We start from the raw sequence: 24,456 nt of genomic DNA, 5'->3' as shown, positions 1-24,456 counted from the left end.
GAATAATGGCTTGTGAACAATGTGTCCACAACCCTTTTATTTATAATCAGAGATCATTACAATAAAGGAAGTCCAGGTCACGAGTCAATGGGTAATCCGTGAACATTCAACACTCCCCCTTAAGTTGGTGCATATATATCATGCATGCCCAACTTGCTAATTACAGAAGAAAAAGACTTATTACAATGACTTTTAGTAAGGACATCTGCTAGTTGATCACTGAACTGAACAAATGGAACACATACAACTCCTTGCTCCAGCTTTTCCTTGATGAAGTGCCTATCAACATCCACATGTTTAGTACGGTCATGCTAGAGTGGGTTAATGGCAGATTTGCTGTCACAATAGAGACACATGGGCTGAGTTGTGGGAAGGTATAGGTCCTGTAGAAGACCTTTTAACCATAGTAACTCACAAACTCCATGTGCCATGGCCCTGAATTCAGCTTCAACACTTGATTGAGCAACAACAGATTGCTTCTTGGTTCTCCAAGTGACTAAGTTTCCTCCAATAAAGGTACAGTACCCTGATATAGACCTCCTGTCATCAAGGCAGCCAGCCCAATCAACATCCGTATATGCTCCTACTCGAGTATGGCTGTGTGGAGAATACAAAATTCCTTTTCCAGGTGAAGACTTCAAGTACCTCAAGATTATGTAGGCAGCCTTCAAATGAGAAGAGTGAGGGTCATGCATATATTGACTGACCAAGCTCACGGCAAATGCTATGTCAGGTCGGGTATGAGATAAGTATATCAAGTGACCAACTAATCTCGGGTAGCTGCCTTTATCAACTGGATCTCCTTCCTTGCTCTTCAGATGAGTGTTAGGCTCCAGTGGTGTGTCTGCAGGCTTACATCCTAGTATTCCCGTTTCACTGAGTAGATCAAGGGTATATTTTTGTTGAGACAAAGAGGTGCCATGTGCTGTGTGGGCAACCTCAATTCCCAAGGAATATCTAAGTCTCCCTAGATCTTTACTTCAAAGTCAGTCCCCAGGTACTTCTTCAACTTCTTCATTTCTTAAGTATCACTTCCAGTGATCACAATGTTATCAACATAGACAATCAACACTGGGACATGCTGCCCTACTTTCTTTATAAATAATGTGTGATCAGCTTTACTCTATGTGGTCGTTTGACACCATAGCTTTGTAAACTCTCCCAAACCAAGCTCTTGGTGATTGCTTCAAGCCATTCAATGCTTTCTTCAGATGACAAACTTTTCCCTTAGTCTTTGAAGTAGCAAACCCCCGTGGGATCTCCATGTAGACTTCTTCAAGATCACCATGGAGGAAGGCATTCTTTACATGTAGTTGTTGAAGATCCCAGCTTTGGTTAACAACACAGGAGATTATTACTCTAACCGTATTCATCTTTGCAACTGGGGTGAATGTTTCCTGGTAATCAATGCCGTGGGTTTGTGTGAACCCTTTTGCAACTAATCTTTCCTTATACCTCTTAACATACCCATCTGCCTTCTGTTTGATGACAAAGACCCATTTGCAGCCAACCGGTTTCTTCCCAGGTGGAAGAGATGTCAATTCCCACGTTTTGTTCTTTCCCAGAGCATCCATCTCCTCATTCATTGCTTCTTTCCACTTCTGTTCGGCAATAGCCTCCTGCCAAGAGTTAGGAATGGAAACAAAGGACAGGGAGGAAACAAATGCTTGAAAGGAAGGAGATAGAGCATCATAAGACACAAAATTAGAGATGGGATGTTGAGTACAACTCCTTTTGGGTTTCCTAATTGCAATAAGTAAATCAAGACTAGGATCATAGATAGGCTTACCACAGTTTGGAGCAGATTGAGTAGAACTTGGAGCCGGTAGTATGGGTGGAGGTGGGCCAGTGGTGGTAGTCTTTTTGTGCCATGTTCCTCTTGCAAATGTTTCATTGAAGGAAGGATATTTTTCAGTCTCCCCTTGAACAATAGGCTACTCCTGAAGCTTCCCTTGATCTTGTTCTTGCCTAGTAATCCCTTTTTGAAGCTCTATTTTCATAGATGGTTCTTCAATAGTTGGAATCTCAACCTCCAATGGCTTAATGAGAGGAGACACCTCTGTACTCCTAGGCTCCCCCTGAAGAGAGGTGTAATGGGTGAAAAATAGGCCTTAGATTCACAGAAAATAACATCCATTGTAACAAGCATCTGCCGTGTGGGGGCATGGTAGCAGTTATAGCCCTTCTAAGTGGCAGAATACCCTAAGAAAACACACCGTAGACCTCGAGGATCAAGTTTACCAATGTGGTGATGATTGCATGCAAAAACAACACACCCAAACACCTTTGGAGGTACAACAAAGGATGAATTACCCAGAAGGACTTCAAGAGGGCAGCGAGTATCCAAGACCCGAGTAGGTAGTCGATTAATGAGATACGAGGCAGCAAGCATAGCATCTCCCCAAAAACATGGAGGGACTTTCATGGTAAACATGAGGGAGCGAGCAACCTCTAAGAGATGGCGGTTTTTTCGCTCAACAACACTATTTTGGACCGGCGTGTCAACACACGAGGTCTGATGTATAATCCTATGAGTGTCAAAGTAGACGGCCGTTCATGTACTCCATCCCATTGCCAGTACGCACAATCTTCACTCGGGCAGCAAATTGATTTTCCATCATTTTATGGAATAATTGGAAGTAAGTAAATACATCACTCTTCTGATTCATCAAATAAACCAATGTGGTCCAACTATAGTAGTTAATGAAAGTAACAAACCAACGAAATCCAGAAGTTGACACACATCGGGTAGGGCACCACACATCCAAATGAATCAAACCAAAAGGAACTAAACTTCTTTTGTCAGAAATGGGAAAAGTAGCTCTAGTTTGTTTAGCAAATATGCAAACATCACAACTAATATTGTTTGGATTACATCCTTGAACCAAAGAGGGAAATAAAGTAGTTAAAATCCCAAGAGAGGGATGGCCAAGACGTCGTTGCCATTTATTAAGTTCATCAAGGACAGAATCAAGAGTGCCAGAAGGAGAGCCATGTGAAGCCAAAGTAGAATTTGCAGAAGAGGATCTGTCAAGCACATAGAGACCACCAACCACCTTACCATTACCAATCGTATGCCCCGAGTCTAATTCCTGAAACAGGCAGTGAGTAGGAAAAAAGGTTACTTTGCAATTCAAGTCTTGGGTGAGACTACTAATGGACAACAGATTAGTAGAAAATTTCGGGACATGTAAAACAAAGGAAAAATGCATAGAAGGCAAGCACTGTACAGTCCCTTTTCCAGAAATAGGAGAAAGGGATCCATCAGCAACACAAACAACTTTGGAATTAACAGATAAAGGGGAATAAGTTAAAAAATTGGAAGGAGAACCTGTCATGTAATCTGTTGCTCCAGAGTCAATTACCCAAGAAGCGGAATCGACGGAGGAACAAGTACCATTAAAAAAAAAATACTTGAACTAGAATTTTTGGGCATGGAAACGACAAAGGCAGCCGTAGAAGAAGTAGAGGAAGCATTGGTGTCCAGTCGGCTCATCAAAGTACGAAGGTGCTGCATCTCGTCCTGGGAAAGAGGCCCGGTCTGATCAGAATAGTGATCATCAGAAACAGCTTGGTTTGAACCATGTCCCCGGGTATTGGCACGACGCCCATAGAGCTTCCAGCAACGGTCCTTGGTATGACGTTCCCTGCCATAGTAGTCACACTTGACCGGAGGGCGATCATTGCTCATATGATCAGTCCCAGTACCCCGGGCAGAATTCCCTCGGGCATCAGACTGAGAACCAGAAAGGAGAGCAGATCGTTCTTGGGTAACAGGTTGAATCATTGCTGTCCGACGATCGTCTTCAGTAGCAACCAGAGAATACGCTTGTTCGAGAGAAGGAAGAGGATCTCGATTTAGGACGGAGGCCCGGATCTGATCAAACTCCAGTGAGAAAATAAAAAACACGCAAGTCCTCCTCCCATTTTTGAAAAGCAGTAGTATCCGCATCACAGGTAGCAGTAAAGGTCCCATAAAAGTCCAATTGTTACCACATGGTATACAACTTGGAATAATACTGGGAAAGAGTCAACTCCAATTGCTTGGTCTGAAGAATTTTTTGGCGAAGCTCATACCTAGTAGTAGCATTGCCAATCTTGGAGTAAGTATACTTGGCTGTTTTCCAAATCTTCGAAGTCGTATCAAGAAGAAGATAACGCTCGGCGATTTCTTGTTCCATAGAGTTCACCAAATAGGACATGACAAGAAAGTTAGACGTCACCCACTTATCCTAGGCAGCACCAGCATCAGTTGGTTTGGCTACCGATCCAGTGATATAGCTAGAAAGACCACGGGAACTGATAGCGAATAGGCAGGAGCGAGACCACAATAAGTAATTGCTACCATTTAATTTAATGGAGCTGGTTTGGAACGGAAGGAAATCACGCTGAGTCGTGCCTTCATGTCCAAATGAGGCAGTAGTAATGTCAGAATCCCCTGGCATGATGGTTGGTTGAAGAAACTCGAAGTATAAATCACTGGGAAGGGTTAAAAAAAGACCGGACAGATGCTTAAAGCATTTGGATCAGAAACGCCCCTTGGTGGGAGTCAACTCACCACCATGGGCGAAAAAGGGAAGGCAGTAACAGAAAAGAGCAGAGAAACCCTTCCGTGAAAAAAGAAGATGGGGCGGAAGGGCTTAAGGAGGCGGAAAAAAAGGAGGGGAGGGGGGTGGCGGAAAAGAAGAGGCGGAAGGTGGAAGGGAGGTGGAAAGTGGTGGCTGGTGGTGGAGGCGGTTGGCGATGGTGGTGGCTAGGGCACAACCGTGAGAAAGAGGAGAGGAGAAAGTAGGAAAAAACTCAACTCCAGGATTCCCGCTCTGATACCATGATGAATTTCATGAATAATGGCTTGTGAAGAATGTGTCCACGACCCCTTTTTTTATAATCAGAGATCATTACAATAAAGGAAATAAAATCCTAGCCAAATCACATGTGCAACATGTGCATAATGAACCTGAACACTTTAATGTATCTGGGTCCGGGTCGCGGGTCAATGGGTTATCCGTGAACATTCAACAAAGGGAAAGTTTCATTCTTTTCCCAATGATATACTTATATACCTATAACTACTATATAGATTTCCAAAGGGTAAAGAGAAGAAAAATGGACGATATGGCTTCCTATGATCCATTAGATTGAGGGTTTTAAAATGGAAACTGTCTGGCAGGACCAATGTCATTCCACGTACGTCATATAGAGGGTCTGGAAGATAGATGCCATACTTTGTTTATATGTGCAACGAAATCCAGTATCTGTATCAATTGTTTCTTTAAGGCTTTATGCTTTTGTGTCATGACAGAATAAATGGATCATGGGGAATTATAAAGGAAAAGTTTAGCCAATTGAAGCATAATTGGAAAGCATTCCAACTAAAGCGGCTAGTTCTTTGACCTAGATGTCGACCCTGATCCATCGCGTGTAAATTTGGGTCCCATTTCAATCACATGGCCCACCTTGCATGGGGCTTTCCCCTTGATTTTTCAACAGTTCTAGTACTGCTCCTATTCAGTAGAAAATGACATTTTTACAACCGAACTCAACTCAACTAACCCTTATCCCAACTAATTGGGTCGGCTACATGGGTTCGGTTTTGATATTCAACTCTATTAATAGTCATTCTTGTTGCAACCTTTGTCCCTTCATGTCTCTTAAAGTCATTTTAGGCATGCCCCTTGCTCTTTTAGCCCCGCCAATCTAAATCATCATTCCTTGAGCATTCAGAGATCTTTGTTGCATATATCTATGCCATCTCAAATGACTTTCTCTCAACGTATCATGCATTGTGCCTACTAAATTATCTCTAATAACTTTTTGGGAGAGAATTCTCTGAGCAAGCGGCATTGTGAAGCACACCAATGAGGGCAGTGAGGTCATTTCAAGTGAGGAAGAGAAAGATAGATGAGGTTGCTAGCATACCCTCCCTTGGTGGCTCAGAGAATCTTTGCCCCAATTTTATTGATAGTTTGGGTCTTGTGCCAAGTATGACCATAGATAGAGCCTATTGGAGGGTAAAGATCCACGTTGTTGGCACCATGTAGCTGAGATTTTCCAAATTTCCTGGGCTATCCTCTTTCCTCTTACTTTTATTTTCCTTTTCTCACTTTTCTTATCTCATTTCTTCATTTTTATTCTTCATTACTCTTACTTTCCTTTCCCTTTGTTAGGACTGCAGTTTTCCCTTCTTTGTTTTGAAAGGATCCATGTAGTCGACCCCATTTAGTTGGGATAAGGCTGATTTGTTGAGTTGTTGTTGTTTCTTACATTTAGCTTCATACATCATCACTATGTCTTATAGCTGTCCTATAAAATTTTCCTTTAATCTTTTAAATGCATTAAAATGGCATGTTGAGAACTCATATAGATCTGATTTGACCCATGATTAAATGATGATAAGGACATGCCCACTAAATTTCAGCCCCATCGAACACCGCAATGTGCCTGAAAAGCTCCTTCAGTTGGAAACTTGGAATACCTTTCAACTTGAGGCACAGATCCAAAAATTTATCAATTTTTCATAAACAGATACTACCCTTGTACTTAAATACTTATGCAAGAAAGCAAATTTAATTCCAATCCAGCACATTCCAGAGTAACACAGGACCATTTAACCAACCATCAGAACTAAATGTTACAAAACGTTTTGTTTTGCATTGAAATATTTAAGTGTTGAATAATCTGACTCAGATTAATCTTGGTAAAATGAAATGGTTCAACTACTGATTTACTGAACAATGAGTTTATTCAGGGATGCACACTGAATGTTGAGATAATGCAAGGCATATCTAGTAGGGACAATTAAGCAAGAATTCACTTTATATAACATTGTGTATTGGAAATTTGGACCATATAATATTGCTATAATATTATCTAGAATTTCAATTATTCTGATATTAAATCCACTAGTATTGTATTCAGCCTAAAAGGATAATAGTGGATTTACGTCATTTAACCAAAATTTCATTCTGAAATGCCGAAAAGCATAATTATCGTGTCACCAAAGGTGCCCAAGTCAAGTGCCATATTTTAGGTGTATTTACTATATTCCTTCACGGAGATGGCGAGGATTATGGTGATGATGATAGTTGAAGATGAAGATAGATAGTTGGATAGGTTCAGCCCAGAGTCTCAATGGTTGCCAATCGTTGGAGTCCCACCTTGATCCCATTTGAGTCTCACAAGGAAAAAACTGTTTCAAAAGGAGTAGTCATATTTCAGATTTTACTTGGATGATTGAGAGCTCACCCATGATTTCAATTTATAGATGAAGGAGGCTGTGCCTCAATTGATTACATCCTAGTAAGCATTTGGAATTCCTAAACAAAAGGAAGAATTCCAAAGGCTAGATACATGAAAAACATTAAATGGTCTTTTGGAATTCCCAAGACATGGGGGGAGGCTTCCAAAGACAATAACTACTTAGCTAGGAAAAACTAAAAGACTAATCAAAACTACCTAGGAAAGTAAAACCCACTACATTAATTAACCTAGAATCATAGTTATCAAGGCGTCGCCAAGGCATCGCCATGGCGTCCAAGCTCCTCGGTCGTCTTGGGTGCCATGGCGGACGCCTTGCCACCATGGTGGTGTCACCTTGAATTTTGACCTTCTAAAACGCCATGGTCACCTTCCCGCCTTGCTAACTATGCTAGGAATGAAAATAAGCTACTACTAAGCCTAATCCCGTATGCCTTCCTTGTGTACCCACATTTTAGGCCCATTAAAGTGGCCATTTACAAGAAACCACATGGAAGCAAAGGCCCAATTCATATATAACCCCACCCAAGGCTTATTTCCAATAAAATAAGCCCATTATGTGACTTATTTGTATAAATTCCAGGTTTGAGTTATATATCCTTGATCTTCTGGGTTTGCAAAACATGATACATCAAGCAGCTAGACAGCTTGATCATCAAGGGCCAAGTTAATGCCTAGGCAATCCATTGACTACTATGTCAAGAAGTTTCTTTTTTTTTTTTTTTTTTTTTTTTTATGTGTTGGGGGGGGTGGGAGCTGGCATTAGGACTGGAACAAAATTTACTACTTAGGATTCTAAGTAGGCATACCATAGCCCTTACAGAGATGGATGAAATTTTCCCTTTTTAAACTGGAAAATTTTGTAAAAAAATAAAATAAAAAATCTTCAAGATAGGTGGCATTGATTTAATTTTGTTTTTCAGTTATCGATTTTAACGATAATGTACTAATTGGATAATTTAGCCTTGGAATGATGCTTGTCAAGCAACAGTGCAGAGGTACTGGGCATTGGTCATAGGGTCTCCGAAAGAAAAAGAAGGTGTTATTCATGCCCCTCTTTCAAAGGTTTGCTGCTTACATTTACTTTACCGCTATGTGCAATTATTGGACTGAAAATAATTCTTTTTACCACTTTTGGATTATATGGCTATGTATTTTCAGTTGAATTATTGACTGTTAATTGCCTTTGATTTCAGGTTCTTCTTAATGATGGGAAAACAGAAAGGGTCATCCTGGCCCATCTCTCCGGTGTAGAAGCTTCTCAAGAGGCTATAACTGAATATCGGGTATTGGGCCCTACGATAAATGGATGCACATGGATTGAGCTGTGTCCACTTACTGGCCGGAAACATCAGGTACATGTAGTATCTAGTTTGAGAAATACCATTGGTGATGGGACCAATCCTCACCTTGACCATACTTTGACCTACCATTATTCAGAATCAGGGCAATCTGGGGTTTTGTCTTAGTTGAGCTGATTCTGATTGAAGTTCAGTCAAAGAATCTGTCATCTGTCATGGATGAAACAATCTCCACAGCATTGTTCTAGTTAATGGTTGCCATGATAACTTTGTATCAATTGGAAGGCCACTCCGCAATTGTGATCTCAAATGGACAGTAACTTGCTGACTGAAAATATGCCATGAATGGTGGAATAAAGGCATCCACTTCACAAACCTTAGAAGAAAAAGAAGAAAATATAAAATAGGTGTCCCGAACAGTCCTTAACAGGTTCATCATTGGTCCTCTTTGGAACCAGAGAGTTGGAAGTTAAAGAATGTAAAAGAACAAGGAGAAAGATGAAGGTAGAAGGCTGAAGAAGAAGAAGAAGAAGAAGAGGAAGAGGGAGAAGAAGAATGTTGTGTGTTAGAGAATTATCTCTACTACACCTATATTACTTCACTAATAAGATGTAAGAAATTACATACACCTCCCTAGGGAGGTAAAGGGTAAAAAGGAGAAAATACAATATAAGACAACTAGACAAATAAACTAGTTCCTAAAGTACCCTGCAATGTAGGCATTGGGTTCGGCAATAATAATATCTCTACCCTTATTACATAAACTCTAACACTCCCCCTCAAGTTGGAGAATAATATCATGCATTTCCAAATGCAGCCAGATCTTCTCCCTGATGAAGTGCCAGTCCATTTCGACGTTCTTTGTTCTGTCTTGTTGCACCGGATTGTGAGTAATGCTTATAGCTGCCTTGTTATCACAATAGAGCCGCATAAGTCCTTCAGTATTGGACCCCAACTCCTGGACCAATCGTCTCAATCATATGAGTTCACAAACTCCATTAGCCATTGCCCTAAAATCTGCCTTTGCACTGGATCTAGCTACAATAGGCTGTTTTTTGCTTCTCCATGTGACCAAATTGCCAGCTACAAATGTGCAATAGCTAGATGTACACCAACTGTCTGAGATGGGTCCAGCCCAATCAGCATCAATGAAACTTTCTATCCTCAAGTGGTTGTGCTTGGCATACATAGTCCTTTCCCTGGAGAGGACTTCAAGTATCTGAGAATGCGATATACAACATCCAAGTGCCCACTCTTGGGAGCATGCATAAATTGGCTTACTACCCCCACTACATAAGAAATATCTGGGCGAGTCATAGACAAAGAGATGAGCTTCCCCACTAGCCTCTGGTACTTCCTTGCATCAGTAAGGGAGGGGCCACAGTCTTCTCCTAGCTTGTGTTTCTGCTCAATAGGAGAACTTGCTGGTTTGCAGCCCAACATCCCTGTCTCTTTCAACAAATCTATAGCAAATTTCCTTGACATATGTTGATTCCCTTATTGGACCTTGGCAACTTCAACTCCCAAGAATTACTTTAAGGGTTCCAGATCTTTGATTTCAAACTGTTGGGCCAGATAGGTCTTCAACCTAGCTATCTCAGTCCTGTCGTCTCCAGTCACTACAATGTCATCAACATAGACAATTAGGGCGTTCAGCACTAGTGGGGCATATGGCTTTTGGTTTTGATTTCCTGGATTTTAGGAGATTATTTTCACTCCAAAATAATCCATGGGTGGACGATATTTGGTGGGTCCCAGCTTAGAAAGAGTCCATTGACTTGTGGTTTCCATACTACTTTTGATTCTCCCAAAAACTAGGAATATCATCAAGATAAATCGTGGAAGGGATCATAATTATCAAGACAGCAAGGAGACCAAGGTGTTAGGGAGGCTCCAAAGTTCGAGGCGGTGACAACAAGCCGGACCAAGGTGTTCAAGGCGCCTGCCTAGGCGACCAAGGAGCCTGGATGCCTAGGTGTTGCCAAGGCGTCTCATAACTATGGAAGGGATCTTAGCAGCCCTATTTAGTAGTTATTTTATTTCAAGATTTGTAATAGTTGTCACTGCATCTATAATGTAAGGCTAGATTAGGGGTAACCTAGCCCGAATTAAACCCACAATAATTCACAGCAGTCAACTAAAATAACCCCAACAGTAGCAGGGCCAAAACTCAGATGTAAGGCCTTGGTTGTAATCCAAAATCTAGCCACTCAATAGGGCTGATAGCAAGGTTGAGTGCAGATCCTAGGGTATCAGCAAACCCTCCAAAGAGGAACGGAAAAGGATGACTAGATCACAAGTTATCAACAGGTCACAAAATTAGAAAGTATGGATCAGTGCGTAGAAACCAAACCATTCAATAGAATGAAACCAAACTTAGGTCGAGTGATGTTTGTATAGAGTAGAAGCACTGCTGAAAGTTTCAATCAATTCTGATGGTGAGGTTGAGAAATGTAGAAGTTGCACCAAAATAGAAGGTTAAGAGATATCTCACAAACCAGCACCTGTTGGGCTCCAGTGAGGATCTAGTGGAGGCCTTGTGGAGTAGGTGATTTGCAACAAGGTTGGTGTAATTTTGATGGACAGAAGTGAAGTTATGAATGGGGAAGCAAGGGAAACCCGGGCTTGAGTGGAAGAGGAGGCGTTATTCGCGACCAGAACGGTAATTTCCTTATGGCCTTTGCTAACTTTTATGGCATTTGCTCTAATACTGAAGTAGAGTTGAGGGTTCTCCTTGATGGTCTTCGCATGTGTGCTAGTTTGGGTCAGATGAATTGCCATGTCAACTCGGACTCCAAAACCATTGTGCGGTTTATATCTACGAGATCTTGTCCTTTATGGAGCTGTTGGTATTGGTTCCGGGAAGTCACTCACTTGATTGATTGTCTCGAAGCGAACGTCCTTTTTTTCCTTTAGAGAGAGTAATCGTGCTGCAGACTTTCTGGCTAATTTGGCTTGCGAATCTAAGAGTAGCACCTCCTTCCAGGTGCAGAGGGAGCTCCCCCCTAGACGAGCAGGTGAAGCCTCTGAGGGAGGTGGTGGCGGCAGTGGAGAGGATGGTGCAAAATCCAAGAAAGATTTTCCTAGGGTCTTACGCTTTGATACCAAGTTCGGAATCAGAATTAGGAGAATGATTTTTGTCATTAATGACAGAGGTCCACTTTATTTATATTGATTACAACCCCAAGGGAAAATAGTAAAGAGGGAAAAATAAATAAAACCTTAAACATAAAGAGAAAATATTCCAATCCCACGGTTCTCAACAGCTACGGATACTTTGCCAAATTTTGCCCACAACGACAAAGCACCAACTGCGTCATTGTTGCACTTGAAGGCAACCCCCAAAGTTCCAAATTTGTTTACCCATAGGATTTGGTGAAGCTGATGGAAAGGATGAGGATGCTGATAAAGAAGATGCTGAGGGTGAAGATGACATGGACGCTAATGGCATACATATCCCATGTGTGGATCTAGCCATTGAGGAGACTGAGAGTGACAAGGAAGAACTTTAAGAGTTTGGGTTTGGAGCTAAAATGGGAGACCCTATGGACACGTCTGAGGATGCTGAAGTTGAGCACTTGGAGTTCATCATTCCATTGAAGTACCTTGAAAAGCGCCTTCTTTGCCTATACAACTACATTTATACTTCCATGGAGTTGCCGGAATTTTTCTATGGATTGAATACGGATGTGTGCCACGTGAAGATCAGTCCACAACTTATCAAAACCCGTTTTCGAGTTTTTGTTTAAATGGGGGGGGGGGGGAGTTGATGTAGTTTGGACCACTCAAACCAGCATGAACCAATACCTTCAAGTGGACCAGATTCATGGAGATCTAGCAGTCCCTTTTGATGGACCAGCCAGCTCGCAGGAGCCAAGTCTTTCTAGTTTTATTTACTTTATGATAGTCCTAGTTCCAGTAGGAGTTTATTTATTTAAGTTGTAATCAGAAACTAATTAAGTAGCTAGATTAGAATTTATATTTCATTATTTCCTATTCAGAATTATTTTGTTTTCTTTTAAGTTGTTGTAGAGCCAAGGGCTCAAGTACAATTTGATTAAGCAAAGTTTGGAGTTTACTCTGCAACTTGTGAGATTCAACCTGGGATTCAGACTGGTGAGAAGCCGAGAGGACAGAGAGATTCTGATCCGCAGGTGGGAAGCCTTAGTTCTTCTATTCTTTCTTTTCTATACTCTGTTTCTGCAACCAATCAAAGTGATTAAAAAAAGGGTTTGTTGGAACTCCTTCGATAGACCTCTGTTTGGTCCAATAACTTGATCGAAGGTAGGGCTTTCATCGGTGAACAGAACCCTGGAGTCGCTTTCCCCAAATCCTCCTCTGTTGCGAGCAATAGATCAGTTGCAGGTCTGTTTTTTTTTTTTTTCTCGCCATATCCAGATTCTGGTTCTGGTTTTGTGATTGGGGCTTACCAATTGGTGTCTATGCTCTGAAATCCATATTGCTAAGGATTACGAACCTCTTTGGAGCTTATCGTGGTATTTGGAGTTCTTGTTGGAGGTTTGAATCAATAGGGAGGGATTTCCTTCCCGCTGGTTCTGGTGTGTTCAAGGTTGAAGACAATCGTTCCCTTCCCCTGATATTACTTCTTTAAGAAATTACAATTTTGCCACTGTATTCCTTGAGTTGTTTTAGTGTCTGGGTGGGACCAAAGCGATCCAAGCCGGGTTTTCGAACCCCAGGTTGCATCATAAAAGACATAGGGACAGGAGGGAGAGGAATTTCCATCAATATTGATGCTGCTGTGGCTTAATTTTCTCTTTGATAGATCTCCAAACTTGTCCATTGAGGTAACCATTGGCTTGAATATAGATTCATCCAATATTCTTTATGGAACCTCCATCAGTCCTATCAATTTCTGTGGCTTGGGGACTTTAACATGCCATCAAGATCCAATAACATATCCATCCAGTTGGCATAGCCGGTTTGACATAAATCTGACTCATTTTGACCTCTATCTTTGGTTTCTTAGATCTGCTCAATTAGTCCTCTCAGACCTGCTGATTTGTGCACTACATCAATATGTCACACTAGTGTGGGTGTGCTCAGTAATTCTTGATTTCTTTCAGCTCAATTAAATTCAAACTAAGTTTTTATTATTTCTGGCAAAATAAGATGTGGGGGGAGGGGGAGTGAATAAATCACTTTCAAAACCTTATGGCCTGCTTTCTCATGCCCATAACTTCTCACCCATCCAACCCTAATTCTCCATGTATGAGCTACAAATTAAATTCATTCTTACCTTGAATTTACTCATCATAAATTTAGAATGCTGAAGACTCACTGATCTTCTACCAAATGCATTGTGGCCATTTGCAGCATGGGACACATTTTAATCTGTATTGCCATGCCAGAATTTCTAAAACATTCTGGGAAACATATATGCATGAGCACAAATACTGAGAAAGAAGCATATATAATAGCTGTATCACTTGTTCTCAAGTAATACCTGTAAAAAAATTGCTTCTCTGCAGTGCTTTGAAGGCTGACTCAAATCCATTGCCATTCATCTTTGTTAGGGATGTAAATGGATATTCGTAAATCCGTATTCGATCCGCGTTCGTATTCGTTTAGGAGAATCCGAATTCGTCCGAAACTAATCGGATACGAATATGATAATCCCCTTATCCGATCGATTATTATCCGATTCGTTTAGCAGTCCAACGGTAATAAAATATCTGAAATATAACTCTGTGTTTGTCTATCCTTTTAAGTTACCTTATTGGATTTTGTTACCTTATTTTTATAAATTTATAAGTTAAGATAATGTGATTCTTTTTCTAGATTTGTTATGGGTTTATATTTATTATTTTATGCAATGTGGTACATGGAATTACATATCTATTAAAAAATCAAAAGTAAAAATCGTAAGAGAATAAAAGACTAAGAAGAGTAGAAGAAAGAGTAATAACTGAACTCTCAAGTTTTAACCCTAACCTTCATCATAAAAATGGTAAATATGTCAACGGATAGTCGAAAAATCGTATTCGATCTGTATTCATATCCATTTAGGAGAATCTGTATTCAAAAAATCATTATCCAAAAATTATCCGAATCCGTCCGAATACCGATAGGATATATCTGAATCCGTCCGAATATAAACGGATACGAATATGATAATGCCACTATCCGACCGAATTCGATCCGTTTACATCCCTAATCTTTGTGTCCCTCTCTTTTCTTTTATCAATTTTTTTCAGATTTCTTAGAAACGGGAAATTCGATCGAGTGAAGAGAAGTACAAAATTTTTTATAAAAGGAAAGGTCCTGAGAAGAAACCCAAAGTGTGAAGAAACAGTAAGAACTGAATAAACCCAAACTTGGTATTAAATTGGAAAAGCAACTTATTAAGTTGTAGAAATTAATGCAACAAACATACCTTACTTCTCTAATAAATTAATGATCACAACACATAATATAATGGAATACAGTCTTTACAATAGTAGAATGTAGGTAAAGCAAGATGTCACTGACCTTGTAAAGCTTCAAATTCCTCTTAAAAATATATCATACTTCAGTCAAAAGATGCAATGTGTTGAAGAAAGTGTAGTGCCAGAATATGAATATCAATTATTCTTGATGCACCAAAGAAAAACCAAAAGAGAAAAGCAAACAATGAAGTAGAGAATGAGAAAGAGAAAGTGATAGAAAGTTAGCTATAAATAGAAGTGGTTTGTTGATGGAGAGAGATTTTCTAATTGATAGGTAAGTATTGAATTTAGATTTATTTCCTATCTCTATTTCTCTCTTTCCTTTATGAGAAATTGAGAGAGAGGTACTGAAGTGTTAGTGTATCAATTATTTCCTTTTGTAAGTTCAATTGAGACAATCTATAACTGGTAGGTAAGTTTGGCTTGAAATTTATTTCATATCTTCTTCAACCATCTTACCTTTTTGAATATTTTTTTTTGGTAACTAATGGCCAAAGGTATCCTTTCACTTTGGAGGCATGGTGAAAAGAATCTTAGCAGCAGTCATGAAATCCAATTTCTCTAATTGACGATACCCATCAACATTCCTTTATTGTAGCATCCTTGTTACCGTTTGCATTGTTGTTTCTTTTTGATACAATAGAGTTGTTGGAGGAGAGAGACCTGGGTTGGATGAGGCATAATCCCCCTAAAAATCGGACCCGAAGGTCTGCTCCCACGCAAAATGTCTACCTAGTACCCATCTTCTTTCAACATTTCTGTACTACAAGGCTTAAAATTGAGGGAAATGTATGAAACACCCCCTGAAAATGAGTCGAAACTCGGATCACCCCCTGAAATTTGAAAATACTCAGATCACCCCCTGAACACTAACACCGTTAGACTGCTGTTAAACTAAAATGTGAAAAGACACATTTACCCTTTTTCAGGTTTAATCCTTTAAAACTAAAAGATTAAAAGACAAATTTGCCCTTTTCAGGTTTAAACCTTTAAAGTAAAAGAATGAAAAGGAAAAAAACCCCAATTTACCGTTGTGGAGCTTAAGCGCAGGACTTCTCTTCGTCCTTCTTCTCCTCTTCGTCTCTGCTAGGGCAACTAGGATCATCTACTACAGTAAGTGTTCTCCTCTTCATCTTTTGCTTCTTCTATTAATAAAATGTGTTGTCCTCTTCGTCTTCTTCTTCTTCTATTGTGTGTTCTCCTCTTTGTCTCTGATATGGCATTCTACTAGGGATCTCTGCTACAGTATACCCTTTGATAATCATCTTTCATTCTTCACTTATTATTAGATTCAATCTGTTCTTCTCTGCTGAAATACCCATTATCAAATGCAAATGCACTAATAATGTGTAATAGACCTAGGATTTTAGAATCCCTTTAAACTCTGAGGAGCAATAACATAGGGAAATTTCTATAACATATTAAAATAGGATGTGAAAAGGGCATCAATTTTCGTGTCTATTTTCATTGTTCACTGAAGTGCTTGAAATGTACTTGAGAATTAGCAACCCAGGCTGCTTGAAATTTCCTTCAAAAATTCTGTTGTGCATAATTTACTTTTCTTGATAAATTATGAGCTTCATGTGAGACTGTCTTTGTTCTCTGTATCAGTTAATATCATGGGTTTCAAACACACACACATATGTTACTTGATTTTCCTATGTTTGTCCTTGAAATTGTACCATATTTACAGATGTTCATGTTTCTTTTATAGATATACAATGTCACTAACAAGTGTGAATGAAAGCTACAGCAACCAAGGTGATTTGAAGTATCTAAATCGACTATGTAGTTGTAACAAAAGAGCAGCAGTGAGAATATCAGAGTCCCAACAGAACAAGCACAAACTATACTACTGCTGTCAAGATGCACCATCAAATGGATGTCGATACTTCTCATGGTGTGACCATGTTAGTTCTCCTAGAGGATTGTCGTTGACTAGAGAGAATTCCCAGACAGTTGTAGCTGAACCTAGCAGAGAATTGCAGTAGATGAATGAAGAAATTCGAAGTTTGAGGAATATTATGGTTAATAGGATGGAGAAGTCAGATTCAAGAGTAGAACTTTTGAGTTATTTTGTACTTGCGTTGTTTGTTTTGGTGGTAGTGGTATTGATTGTAAAAAAATGACTATTGGGTTGACTCTATAGTTAGTTGGGTTGGTTGTTTTAGTATTAACAATGTTTAATGTAAGAGAATCAAATGTTTAATGTAAGAAATGACAATGTTTAATATTTCAATGAAAATTTGGAGTCTTCTTTTGTCATGTATTTGCTCAACTTCTTGTTAATTATTTGAGAGAAATTATACCCAATTGAGTTATATATGAGTTATATAACTCATAAATTTCGGTGAATGACTATGTGGGAATCAGAAGCCAATCATATGATCCAGCCCAATTTAAGAAATCTCATTGTGGTAAGCTGGATCTAAATCCGGTATGCCAGATTCAGATCTGGTATACCTAATTATCTGATTTGCTGCAATTCCTTACAAGGCCTGATATGGGGTGTCCAATTGGCAAGGGCATAAATTATTTTTCAAATATAAATTTCATAAATAATAGATCATTGCATAGATAGTAAAGACTTTCAAGATTACATTTTAACCATGTGCATACCATTTTTCACTTATTATCTCCCTTACATTATCAAAAAGTGTAAAAAACAAAACAACTTATGGGGCTTCAGGATTGGGTTGATCTTGAGGGAAGGGTGGAATGGAGGGAATAGAGCCAGATTCTACAGGGAAGGGTGCCTGAAAAGGTGGTCGAAAACCTTGAGGTGTAAAACCTTGCGGAGTCGCTCCCGGAGTGTCAAGAGATAGGAAACCAAGATTCATAGTCAAGTTTTGCACCGTTGTGAGGATCCGGTCTTGTTTAGAGTTTAATGAATCAAAACCGGTTCGAACTTCTTGATGCAAAGACAGCACATCTTCTTGGAGCTTCTCTTGTCCTATTTCAAGATCTTCCACTCTTGTGTTGGTCTCCTCCATGTAATCCTCCAAGTTGGAAACCCAAGTTTGAAAAACTTCGGGTGCCCAAGGTTGTTGACGGGGTTGCCTCCTTGGTTGGCTCTCACCTTCATTTCCTGAGTCTGCTTCCTCATATTCTTCATTAGAGTCCGGAATATGAATGGTATGGAAAGAATTTCGAGTGATGGGAAGGAATGAAGTGGTAGATTCCATCTCACGATCAATGTCAATGTCATATGTCTTGAAGATGTGTGTAAGATGGCGACCATAAGGAAGGTTTGTGGACCTCTTTGGGTTTTCAATGGACTCCATGTACCGTATAATAAAATAAGGTAGGCACAAGGGAGTAGAGGTGTTGACACAATAGGTAAGGTAAGCTTGAGGGTTCAAGCACTTACTCTGATCTCCTCCTCTAGGAATGAAGTTATGTTGGATGATATATGAAATGACGTGAGGAATGAGCTTGAGGCGAGAAATAGGAACCGATCCCTCATCTCCATGATATTCTTAAAGGATGTTAGAATATACCTCTTCATGATCGATGAGGTCACGAAAGGAAGTGCTCTTGGGGGTCCAAAAAATACACAGACCTTCACTAGAGATATTAAGATATCTAGCAAGATCATCGATCGAAATGACCATGTGATTGCCCTTTACAAAAGTATTTATCTTCAACTCCCTTTCCGATCCGCTAAATCTGAGATTGTTGTAGAAGTATTTAACAAGATTTGGGTAGCAAGGTTCCGTAAGATGAAGGAAGGAATCCCAACCCAAATTCTTGAATTTTTCTTCAAGTTGTAGACTTTGGAAAGAGGCAACATCCATTTCGCGTCGTTCTTCAATTTTCCTATCACGGAATAGAGGCCAAGACTCCCGGTATTCATCGTTGGGGAGAAGGTGCTCCTGAAGTGGTTCCATGACCTCTTTTAGAAGGTGGGGCATCTGGAGGCAATGGGTCCTTCCCTTTATGACTCATGCTTGAATTGATTGTAAAAGTTTTGAGAGAAATGATTGAGAGTAATTGAGTTGATGTGTTTAGCACAAGGTGAGTAAAAGTGAGTGAAAAAAAATGAAGAACACGACAAAATAGTGCCTTTTATATAGGCAAAACATATCCTCCAACGGCTAGAAAACAAGTAGAAAACTACTTGAAAATCCCAATCCGGTATACCGAATCATATGAAAAATTGGACAAATTTTGGCTCACAGTACCCCTTCAACGACTAGAAAAATTAAAAAATGAACATCAATCCGGTATACCGAAACCAATCCGATATACCGGATTCAATATTAACAAACATCCAAGTTAAAATGGTATACCGTTTCCAATCCGGAGTGTGCCGATTTGCTCTCTGGAATTTCACATCTGATGGACATTAGGAAACGGTATACCGGATCCATATCCGGTATACCGAATCGACATTCTCAGCAATTCTGTAACCCAATAGACAATCCCTTACCCAATCTCAGCCAATCCCAGCCAATCCCACCCATATTTAAACCCCTATATGCATCCTTTATACATTCCCTTACTCAATCCCAGCAATATTTAAACCCCTTTATTCAATCCCAGCCATTGAACCTTTGTTTATGACTGGCTACAATGCTCCTAGGTTCCATTAGTCTTTATGTTGGCATTGACAGTAACATATCTTTGTTTTCAAATGGAATCATGCATCTCATTAAATTACATGTAGTACTGAAATTAAAACCCAATAAATAAAGAAATTAGAACTTAAAAACCAAATATTCCATTGATCATTAGTTAAAACACAATAGTCATTACAATTTCTTCAAACCCATCCTAAAAACCAATAAACGTAAAACAGTCATACTGCTCCTCTCCCCCTTGTTGTTGGTACTGATGCACCTCTCCCCCTCGTTGCTGGTACTGATGCACCTCTGCCACCCCTTGCTGCTACTACTGATGCACCTCTGCCACCAACAGCACCAACTCCTCTGCCAGTTGCTGCTCCTCTGGTCGTTGCTACTTCAGCACCTCTGCCAGTTGCTGCTCTTCTGCTCCTTGTTACTACTCCTCTGGTCCTTGTTACTGCTGCTCCTCTGCTCCTTGCTACTGATGCACCTCTCCCCCTTGGTGCTGGTACACTGCCAGTTGTTGGTCCACTGCCAGTTGCTCTCCTTATTCTCCTTGCTTGCTTGGTAGCTCTAGGTGCTCTTTTCAGTTCCTGTGTGGTAAGTTGGCTTTGGGAGCCACTTGCATCATCATTTCTCTTTCTCCACACAATATAAGTTAAGCAGTACAAAAATTAAACAAATATAACATAATGCAATTAAAATAAGTTATTTAAAAGATGTGTTAAAACTAATACCTTCATTGCTCCACCTTGACATGTCCTACTATTATGCCCAATTTGTTTGCATACATCGCACCTAACAGTATTACTTCTCCTTCTAAAATCTGAAGGGTCTGGTTCACTTGGTTCCCTCTTATTTTTCTTTGGTCTTCCTGGTTGTCTTTTCAAAGGTGGAGGTAGCATCATATCATCACCAGGGACAACTTCCCATTCATCCAGACTAGTGAGTGGGTGAATAACTTCCCTGTATGCCAATTTATATCTCTCAACAGAATAACAGGGGTCACAATAGATGTGAATGTCTTCCCTATTAGACATGACACATGCTGCTACATGCTTACAAGGGATTCCTGTAGCTTCCCAGACTCTACAAGAACAAGTTCTGTTTTGTAAATGCACAACAAATTGTGTCCTCCCTTCTAGGACTTCAAATTCATAGTCGGATGCTTGCATAGGATTACAATCTCTTGCTTGTTCATTAATTGAACGGATTATCTTCTGCACAGAAGGTGTCACAATCCCCTCTTGTTTCATTGCATGTGAATACCTCTTGTAAAACCTTCTCATCAATTTGACTCTAATCTCATCAATTAATGATAGAATTGGCTTACTCCTCACATCTCCTATCCAATTGTTTAAGGACTCTGTCATGTTATTAGTTATGTGATCACTTTTACAAGAGAAATCAAATGCATGCCTGCTCCAAGTGGAAAGGTGACTTCTCATCAGCCAATCATGTGCTTCCTTGTCACACAGCAATATTTTCTGCATTGCCTTCTGAAAGAGAAACTCATTTGGTACTTTAGTTGCAGCCTAAAATTGTGTATTCAACCATACACCAAGAAATTTTTCCTTGAAATTACTGTAGATATGTCTACAACAATTCCTATGGTTGGCATGGGGAAAAACTTCAGCTAGTGCATCTTGAAGGCCCTACAACACAATTTAGAAATTATATTAGGACGATATCATATTAACAGAATTGTAACTACACAACACAATTTATAAATCATACATTTCGCTTATCTGACATAAATATCAGGCCAACTGGTAGGTTGTTCGAGCCAAGTGCTTCTTCTAGGTTGTACAAGAACCACCTCCAACTATCTTTGTTCTCAACTTCAACAACACTGTATGCAATGGGAAACAACCCATTGTTCCCATCCACTGAAATTGCAGATAATAGTATTCCTCCATATCTGCCCTTCAAATGACAATCATCTAAACCTATAAAAGGTCTACATCCATTAATAAAGCCTTTCTTGCATGCATCAAGACAGATAAATACTCTTTTAAATTTTGAAGCCTCAGCAAAGTCATGTCTTTCATGGCGGTTGATTATACACACTGTACCAGGGTTCCTATCTATCAAAAGTTTTGCATACAGGGGTAATTTTGCATATTGCTGCTTATGCAATACCTCATTCTCTCCCTTCACAATCAACCTTGCTTTGTAACATTGCATCCGACCTACTTTTATGCCATACAACTCTCTAATGATGTCCACCATAGACTTAACCTTCATATCAGGCTCTGTCCTCAACCTAGATTCAAGCTTCTGAGCAATCTATTTCTCAGTGGCATTAGTATTTTTTCCAGGTCTTTTACACGTATGTTGTGAGTTGTATGTCTTGATTATGAAAGTTCTTTTATCTGAAATCACTTATGCATGCACCCTCCATGGGCAACCATCTGCAACACATATGGCTGTGACCCTATCCTTTTCATTTTTGGTCTTCAATGTATCAAAACCATTTCTTATAGCATACTCACCAAGTGCAGCCCTAAAGTGGTGCACATCAGTAAATACTGATTCCAAGCCAAAGTCAACATCTGCATCATCATTTACATTAAACTCTTTATCAAATTGCCCATGATATTCATCAAAATCATATTCTGCTAAGTTTTCTTCATCCATTTCTACATTTTCTTCTTCTTCATCCACTTCATAATTTTCAAATGCCATCTCCCTTTCCTCTTCCTCTCATCTGATGAGACATTGAGTTCCCTGTCAAAGTCATCATCTAATTCAGGGTCACTTCCATCATCTTTTTCATTGCCTTGCTGTCCATATTCTTCTTGAAGCTGATTATCACTCCCTCAATAATTTTCTTCATTGCCTTATTGTCCATATTCTTCTTGAAGCTGATTTTCACTCCCTCCATAATCTTCTTCACTGCCTTGCTGTCCATACATTTCTTTATTTGGATATGTACTTCCAGTTTTACCAGTTGTACTAATGTTAGCATTGGCACCACCTGAACTGCCACCATTTCCACCAGCTGCTGCATCCATATTACTGGACAATCTTGATCCAGTAAATTCACTCTTACTATTTACACGAGCAGTGGCATTACTCCAACTTCCAGTAGCACTACTGGATGCCCTACCAACAGAATGACTATAAATACTCCCTCTTCTCACAGGTTTCTTTCCATGCCTGCTTGTCTCAGTCCTTGTTTCAATTACTCTAGGAACCAATGAAGCAGGAAAGCCATTTATTGTATTTCCCTCAACCATAGACTCAGACACTTGTAAACCATGCACAAAAAAACAGACCTGCTCTTCTTTCTTATGCAAACCAATGCACAGTAACAGAGTCTCATCATTTATAACATCTATCTCTTGAGATTCATCTGGTAATAAACAACTCACACTGAAATATACTGTATGCCCCACAGGGGCCTCATTTCTGATCACTGAATTGTAAACATCACATACTAAATCCAAATACCCATACCTATCTACATCTATCCATTTCTCAGTTGTTTGCCCATTGTAGTAGTAAAATATTGGTATCTTGGAATCCATTGCTTGTTGTATCTTTGAAAGACAACTCTGCAATTCAATGATACTATTAATGCATATATCCTCTATTATATAGCAAAAAGTACAGAAATTTACACAAGATAACTACAAAATTATTGTGCTTGACTAATGAAGTCCAACAATTTAATTGAATAATTCTCAGCAATAAACAAAGTATAAAGGGCTGAAACCAAAGGGTGGAGAAGCCCAGCCTTGGCCTAAAAATTCCCAATTATCACAAGCATATCATGGTACCATTTCTATGTTTTTAATTAGGTATCTCAAATATTAAGATTAATATGTAATAACAAAAAGGGAACCTTAATAACATAAACCCTAACTGTGACCGTCTGAGCAAACCCCAAATTGAGCCAAAAAATTGAAGTTACTACTAGCATTTGAACAAAAGGATGGTGAAATTGAAAGCAATGGTTCAAGATTTACCTTCGATTTACTCTTGCACGGATGTAACTTTCCTCTTTCTTGGCCGAGTAGCGTCCCTGTCAGAAATTAGGAAGAGAGTGAAGAACGAAGGGTGCTTGAATAAGGGTGTGAGTCAAGGTAGTTTCGACAACCCATTTTTCAAATTCCTTGTCTTTCTTCAGTCCGGCAAAGTTCGCTTTTGGAGCTACAAGTCATTTGGGAAGAGAATGAAGCTTTGGAGTTGCAGGTCATTTGGGAAGAGAGTGAAGAACGAAGAAGAAAACATTAGACTTAGGAGGGTTTTTCTTTGCATGGGTATTTTCGTAACTTTACATTGCACAAGGGTAGTTTAGGGTTTTAAAAATGTGCAAGGGTAGTTTAGGGTTTTTAAAATTATTTAAATGGCTGACTTCATCGTTTAACGGTGGACCACTAATGGCAAGGTTGGATCTAAGTATTGGGCTGTATTCCAGGGGGTGATCCGAGTTTTGACTCATTTTCAGGGGGTGTTTCATAAATTTCCCTAAAATTAAAGCATGGGTTAAAGCTAGAAACCCATTTCTTTTTCAATATTCATTCCTGTTAGAGACAATATGCTCTCAAATAACCTTATGGTTCAAACTTACATATATAGAGAACCATCTAATGGTTCAAAACTACTTTCACATAAACTAATAGACAAATAAAAGAAATATCATGGAAACTGATGAACCCAAAATCACCCTGACCAATCAGGGATTGCCACGTGTCCTAACCCAAGAAAGAGGGCCAGCACAGGACTAGAACCAAGCAGGCCAATCCAGGAGAGAACTGACCCAAACTGGACCCAGGCGCGGACTGCCTTGGGCGCGGATCACCCCGGGTGCGGACTGCTCTGGGCGCGATTACCCTGGGCGCGGATCAGAGCTGGGCGCGGACTGCCTAGGCG

At 39.7% G+C, this 24,456-nt stretch overlaps 2 protein-coding genes across 2 annotated transcripts in view; one reads left to right on the top strand and one right to left on the bottom strand.

The window, feature by feature from the left end:
- Positions 1–8,726, top strand: part of LOC122655359 (RNA pseudouridine synthase 3, mitochondrial) — a 31,286-nt gene extending 22,560 nt beyond the window's left edge. Inside the window, exons 8-9 of the mRNA XM_043849560.1 lie at positions 8,221–8,322; positions 8,454–8,726. Coding sequence (XP_043705495.1) covers positions 8,221–8,322; positions 8,454–8,726 — 375 coding nt within the window. The remainder of the gene's footprint in view (positions 1–8,220; positions 8,323–8,453) is intronic.
- An 11,082-nt stretch (positions 8,727–19,808) lies between these two features.
- On the bottom strand, positions 19,809–22,263 carry LOC122655357. Its single transcript, XM_043849559.1, has 5 exons — positions 21,973–22,263; positions 21,313–21,864; positions 21,207–21,230; positions 20,313–21,110; positions 19,809–20,213 (listed from the first exon to the last, which is right to left on the bottom strand). The coding sequence occupies exons 1-5, from the start codon at positions 22,261–22,263 to the stop codon at positions 19,809–19,811; spliced, it is 2,070 nt and encodes a 689-aa protein (XP_043705494.1).
- Between the last annotated feature and the right edge of the window lie 2,193 nt (positions 22,264–24,456).

This window comes from Telopea speciosissima, chromosome 3 (genome assembly GCF_018873765.1).
Source record: "Telopea speciosissima isolate NSW1024214 ecotype Mountain lineage chromosome 3, Tspe_v1, whole genome shotgun sequence".
NCBI lineage: Eukaryota > Viridiplantae > Streptophyta > Magnoliopsida > Proteales > Proteaceae > Telopea > Telopea speciosissima.
The sequence above is the reverse complement of the archived record's forward strand: the minus strand, read 5'-3'. Positions and strand labels throughout refer to the sequence as shown.